At 39.9% G+C, this 6,756-nt stretch overlaps 1 protein-coding gene across 1 annotated transcript in view; it reads right to left on the bottom strand.

Moving 5' to 3' along the window:
* Window positions 1-157: 157 nt before the first annotated feature.
* LOC109483486 overlaps window positions 158-6,756 on the bottom strand; it is a 7,523-nt gene continuing 924 nt past the window's right edge. Inside the window, exons 2-6 of the mRNA XM_019786515.1 lie at window positions 4,735-4,747; window positions 4,430-4,507; window positions 1,553-1,577; window positions 760-1,002; window positions 158-609 (exon numbers count right to left, since the gene is read on the bottom strand). Of these exons, the coding sequence (XP_019642074.1) occupies window positions 158-609; window positions 760-1,002; window positions 1,553-1,577; window positions 4,430-4,507; window positions 4,735-4,747 (811 nt within the window). The remainder of the gene's footprint in view (window positions 610-759; window positions 1,003-1,552; window positions 1,578-4,429; window positions 4,508-4,734; window positions 4,748-6,756) is intronic.

Genomic DNA, 6,756 nt, shown 5'->3' with positions numbered 1-6,756 from the left:
GAGATAATGTTGATCTGCCTGGCTGAAAACCATTTTGATTATTTCTCAACACTTTGTTGTAAATTTTTGCTGATGTAGCCGACAAACTGATTCCTCTATAGTTAGTTGCATAACCAAGGTCTCCCTTTTTTGGTAGTGAAAAAAAGTGGTTGTGGCTCTAATAATTGGGATAGATGGTTATGAAGTCATGCTGATGTGACACCACAAGCTGCCCCTCCCCACCTGTAGCAACATGCTTGGGTCGAGTAAGGTAAGCTACGGTGCGGATGTGGTTTCCCTCAGCTGTGAACATGTCCACTCGGCTGTTCCTACTATCAGCCACAATCACACGCCCCGAACTGTCCACACAGATTCCTTGGGGGAAATAAAGATTTCCTGCTCCGGTACCTCTACTACCAAAACTGGACAGGTAGACTCCGTTCTTGTCATACTTTTCTACATGATGTTCACGGCTGTCTGCGATAAAGATGTTCCCTTTCTTGTCCACGGTGACATGCCGTGGTAGAGTTGTGTGCTTACTTGATCCAAACCCGGTCATGTCACACGTCAGCCATGGTGTTGCCTCTGTCTGTGTGTAAGTAGGACTGAACCATGCAGTGCTGAAATGTGCTGACGGTTTATACAGACTGAGTATGATTCTGCCAGAAAGCTTGTGCCAGGCAATGCTACGAAATCTAGTGTCACTGCATTTAAACTTAGTAAGGACACTGCCTTCTTTGCTGTACTGTTGAATGGCATGTCCATATTTAAACCACGAACGTGAGTACGATGCGACCCACAGGGTGTCGTTGTGGCCCATGCACATGGCACGAGGTTTCATGTTTCCTGTGGGGAAACTGCGAAGGAAAACTCCCTTTATGCTGAAGACCTTAATTATTTTGTTCCCGTCAGCCACAAATATCTCGTTAGTCGAGGACACGGCCAGGCCACTCAGTGACGCATACTTAAACTGCCCAGGGGGGCCTTTTCCATACGTGCCAAAGGTGACATTCTTTTTCACTTCTGTTGGTGAAACAGAGTAAAACACTTAGTTTAGGCACCACGTTTTAGACTATAACATATAGGAACTTAATTAAGGTAGATCAATAGATGGATCAATAGATAGACAGACAGATAGATACTATTAGATGGATTTCAAGATAGATAGTAATTATAAGACATCCATGTATACTCTATCAGATGAATAGTAGTATTACAGTAACTTCATAAATATGATATAATTTCATATCAAGCATGACCATTTTGAAAGTTTAGCACTTCAAAATTAGGAAAAGTTTAGATAGTTAGATAAACTATCGTTTTGAGATGAAGATACATGTATGTGAAACAACATTTCTCCACTAATAATTGGCCACAGTTGTTTTGGTACAGGTTCTGAACCTTAACCACTGTACAGATAATGTTTAAGTGCTACCAGAAGAAGATATTTGTACCCACCTTCACAGTGGTATGTTAATTCCAGGTACGTACTTCTGCCCGTACATGTGCCATAATGGTCCATATCATCCATGTACTTGTCACACTGCTGTAACCCCTGACATAGCCCCCTTACGAGGGACAGCATTTTGAATTTTAGCCTGTTACAAAATACAACAAGAATTATAAAAGAGGGCCTGCATGCCCTTTTTCGTTAACCGTTATGGGCTATTTTAATTTACCGTTAATCGTTACCGGCCCGCTCTAATTCAACGTTAAGCGTTATCAGTATATTCCTCGTGAAGCGTTATGAATCGTTTTAATTCAACGTAAAACGTTATTTGCCATCCTAAATTCAGCGTTAAGCGTTAATGAATAATTCTTCGTTACGCCTAATTTTGCCATGCGTCATTGAATGTTTAAAAATACAAAATTTCCCGGGGGAGAATGCCCCCGGACCCCCCTACATTGCTCGCGCCTTTGGCGCTCGACTCACGCTTCTGCGCTCAGTCCCTTCGGCTCTAGCCAGAACCAGTTTCCCTTCAATTTTCGGAAGTTTGCGGAGAGTTACAGAATTTTTTTAACGAATCCGTCAACCTTGACAGGCAAATTAACAAAAATCTTGAGTAAAATATGAAAACATCAAGACCTCTCAAAATGCGGGAAATTGCGTTTTTGAAGGCTTAAAAATCCTAAATTTCCCGGGGGAGCATTCCCCGGACCCCCCTAGATTACGAGCGCCTTCGGCGCTCCCCTCTCAAAATCCATCGGTAAAACTGGGCAGACTGAAAAAATGCGAGCTGGCCGACGTCCACTCGGACACCCCGGTATTTGTGGACGCACTCGGGGACCAGGGCAGGCGGGAAACACAGGGAACACATACCTTTAACTTAATGCATGCTTCATTACTGTGCATGTATACGTAATTTTGTCAGTGATCACCTTTTCTCACAAAGCGAGATACCAAATCCAGTGCAGCTCTAAAAAAAGCCTGTCAATTTACCGTTAAGCGTTGCCGACCGTTCTGAATTTACCGTTAAGCGTTATCGGCCCTGCTGAATTTACCGTTAACCGTTGCCAGGACCCCCCATGCAGACCCTCATAAAACAGAGATTGTAATTGAATTAAGTTAATTTTAATCACATTGACATGTATGAATGGGTTTAGGAATATGTAAAAATCAGACAGCTGTGAATTTTACAAAATTATATCATACACAATTTTCTGCAAAATCTGTAACAGTTATCGTACAAGACATCTCAAGTACAACTATGTACAGTCATTGTGTTATAAATGTACAACTTATGTACATGCCAAATAGCAAGGGAAAGAGAAAAAAATTACAGGACAAACGCTTGATATAAAGTTACAAGGAAATTAATTGTTTTAGCAACAGTTCGATTACTCCATCCATGAAGAAAGAATATCAGTTGTTACGACTTAAGATTGATAGTCACCATTAAGCTTCTAGAGGAGCTAGCCAGACTAAATCACACTCCCAGTGGCCAGCCCTTCCAATAGTGACTGCTAGCTACAAGGGTCGGATATGGTGCTCTTACCCGGCATATTCACACATGTCACAAGACTTGCGCATACATCCACAGCGATGTTCTAATAATGCATCGTCAATTATGATCAGCTCATCCGCTGCACAAGACAGTCGCATCTTCTCCTCACAGAACGTTTCTGCATCAGTGATAGCATTTTACTTTTAGGCCACACCAGTCCAATTATTGGTTCTCAGATTCATTTAGAAAAATATCATTAGCAACGGGGAGGAAAAAAGGGGAAAGTATTGTACAGTAGATGTACCAGTTTGCTAAAAAAATTGTAGCATGTGTTAATTGAAAACGTGCAAAACTTTTGAAAGTGTAAAAACTGTAAATGGTATTTAAACACACTCATATAACAATTTTTCATGAATTTTTGTACTTATTAATTAATATAGAATACATCAAGCTGCTAGATATATTTTTATATGTCATACTTATTATTACTCTGCAACCACTAGGCTATATCTAGGCTACGTTAATAGTGAGATAATCCCTGGTCAGGTGCGATAACTAAAGAATAATGAGGTGGTTATCGCACCTTACCATCGATTATCTCACCACGTATACCGAGGATAAGGCAAGGCAAGTTATTATCATATAGCCTGTCCAACTGACACCTCAAGATCCGCCTGATCTTTGTGGAACTGAATCAGAGGTACTTTGCCGTCCATTGCCAAAAAAACCTCACATTCTATGTTAGTCTTATTGTGTAAGAATCAGGAGAGAAGAAACAGAAACTTAAGACACTCCTGGTCCCGGGCCAGGGATCGAACCCTCGCCAAACCCGGGCAATAGTTCACACCCCGACGCTCTAACCATTTGTCTAAAAGGTCTAGATCCATCAGACGGATCAGTTGATGCGCCTATAATATACTAAACCCCCAACTGGGGTGTTCATAGGCGCTACCAATTGACCCGGCCAAATTGGGTCTAGACCTTTCAGTCAAATCGTTAGAGCGTCGGCATGTGGACTGGTGCCTCGGTCTGGTTGTGGGTTTGAACCCCGGCATGGGACCAGGGGTCTTTATCTGTTTCTACTTACTCCTCCTGTTTCTTACAGGGGTGTCAAAAATAATATGTTTATTTCTGTTTAAATTACATTTGATTAAAACATAAATCTATTCAATTGTGTTGTATTGTCAAAAAATTATTAAAAATAAACTAAAATACGTTTTTGATTATAGATAAATACTACATAGTCTTCAAAATATTGTGCCCTGTCTCCTGTATAATGGTACAGTCCAAAAAGTGGTCAGTTATTCTACAGCCTGATAACCAATGGCAAATGGAGCCTTCTGATTGGTTGACGTCTTCTGGCTGATAATAATGTACATATTATCATATAGATGATTATACTAAGTCTTACTTTTGTAGCTGGGTGGGGTGGTACCATCAGTGGTCCCAAGGCTGGGTGGGGTGGTACCATCAGTGGTCCCAAGGCTGGGTGGGGTGGTACCATCAGTGGTCCCAAGGCTGGGCGGGGTGGTACCATCAGTGGTCCCAAGGCTGGGCGGGGTGGTACCATCAGTGGTCCCAAGGCTGGGCGGTGTGGTACCATCAGTGGTCCTAAGGCTGGGTGGGGTGGTACCATCAGTGGTCCCAAGGCTGGGTGGGGTGGTACCATCAGTGGTCCCAAGGCTGGGTGGTGTGGCACCATTGATGCCACCAAGGCTGGGTGGGGTGGTACCATTGATACCACCCTTAGTGATCCTGATGGTAGGAACATGTGTCAGTTCTGTTGCATTTGGTGTACCCAAGTTCTTACCTTCTTGCTTAGTCTGGAAAAAACAAGAAGAAAACTAAATGAATGTAAAATTAATGTTTGTACCTATTGTGAACCTGTATTGTACTGTCTGTAGTATATATTCTTGACGTTTAAGTGTCAAGAAAAAGCATAAAATGTTGTATCACTTCTTGTATAATCTTTTGAAATCAGCTGCAGAATTTCAGATTGAAGCTCTAAAGAGAGGTACATGTAGTAACTTATAGGTTTCTTTAATCATGATTTTCTTACATTTTACCTCATTTTATGTTATGGCCCAAAACTTTTTCTGTGCACCTACAATTTTAAATTAGGTTCACCAGTGCACCTATTACCAAATATGAATTTCCAGCCCTGAACTTTTGTTTGCTGTATTGTTGTTCAGTATTCTTCTACTAGTTTGCTTGATAAGAGTAATACATAAATACATAAATGAATGAAACAATATTATGTACATTGTAAGGTCATTCCAATTTAATGAATTGGTTCTTGGAATCGCCAAATCAAATTGGTGTGGCTAAGGTGTAAAATTGAGCCCAGACAAAGATGTTGACCTTACTGTTTGCATGCCTTGGGTGTTGTGGTAGACTCCTGTGATGACTCCTGTGGTGATTGCTCCCACCAGAAGCAGGACAACCACAAAAGCAATGAGAAGGCAACTTCGATTCACTGCAAAACAGCCTTAAGTTTTTTAAAATTCTTTTGTAAACAATTTTTCTTAAAAAAACATATAATATGCATGGCACAGGCACAGTAATGCCATAAGTAACTAGGAAGTTAAGAATCAGACAACATTTTTTTATCAATTTGATAAAATACGCAATTAATGAAAAACTGCACAGAACCCGTAGAAACTTAACAGTAATAAAAACAATGCATAATCATCATCATTGACGTCATAAGAGATAAACAAATATAGCAAAATATAGATAATCCTAAATAACAACGTCTATACACTGAGTTGTAGATATATGAAATTCAAAGTAAATCAAAAGAAGACAAGCAGTTTTCAAAATAGCAAGTTTGATAATAAATACAAATTATCAAGGTACAAAAAATATGGATGAGACATTTAAATATCATCATTTGGGCTCAAAGCATTCACCTTTAACCTGCCGTTACCAGGCTGAAAAATATCAGCAACTTGCAGGCTTAAAAATACATCAAAACTTCCAACTACAAATTGCAGGAGAGAAAAAAAAGTAATTATAAAAATATAAATAATTTCATTAAAAACTAGAGTTCCTCGATCTCATACCTTCGCCAAATGATGTTAATCTTTATGGCTGACAAATTATTGTGCCATTCTATTGTTTCCTCATAAATTATGCAAATAAGGTCCTGATTTGAATATATTATGTTTAATGATGTTTACCTTCACTGAACTTTCACATACCACATGTATAAAAATTCCAGGCAGTCATCATTACAGAATTATAACATTTTCTCATTAATTATGCAAATTATGTCCTCATATACATAATCAATATCTGCCTGTGTTTCCTTCTCAATTACCAATCTCACAAGCTTCAATAGTCTTATCATGGAATGCAGCTGGTTTATAGAATCTCCCCATAAATTATGCAAATCACATCCATATTTGCATAATTGTCATATAATTATATCAAGCATCATGAAAGCTACCTACATACCAAAAATCACGACGATCCGTCAACCGGTTCTTGAGTTATGCTCTTTTTGATATTTTAAAACAGATAGCCCTGCAGTTCCAGAGCAAGCCTCTAGGGGGCGCAAACTGACGTCACTTCTTCCCCAGCACAAGAGCTACCTACCATTTAAATTTCGTCACCCTAGCATGTCTAGATCATGAGATATCAAAACCGGAAGTTCAGCTGCAGTACCATAAGAAGCCGCCAGGGGGCCCAAAATCTAATCAGTTCGAGCTCTCATCAAGACCTACCCACCTACCAAATATCAAGATAATCCATCTAAGCTTTCTTGAGTTATGCTGTTGACAGACAGACAGACAGACAGACACACACACACACACACACACACACACAC

The sequence above is a fragment of the Branchiostoma belcheri genome, unplaced genomic scaffold, assembly GCF_001625305.1.
Source record: "Branchiostoma belcheri isolate BF01 breed outbred unplaced genomic scaffold, Haploidv18h27 scaffold649, whole genome shotgun sequence".
NCBI classification, from domain to species: domain Eukaryota; kingdom Metazoa; phylum Chordata; class Leptocardii; order Amphioxiformes; family Branchiostomatidae; genus Branchiostoma; species Branchiostoma belcheri.
The sequence above is the reverse complement of the archived record's forward strand: the minus strand, read 5'-3'. Positions and strand labels throughout refer to the sequence as shown.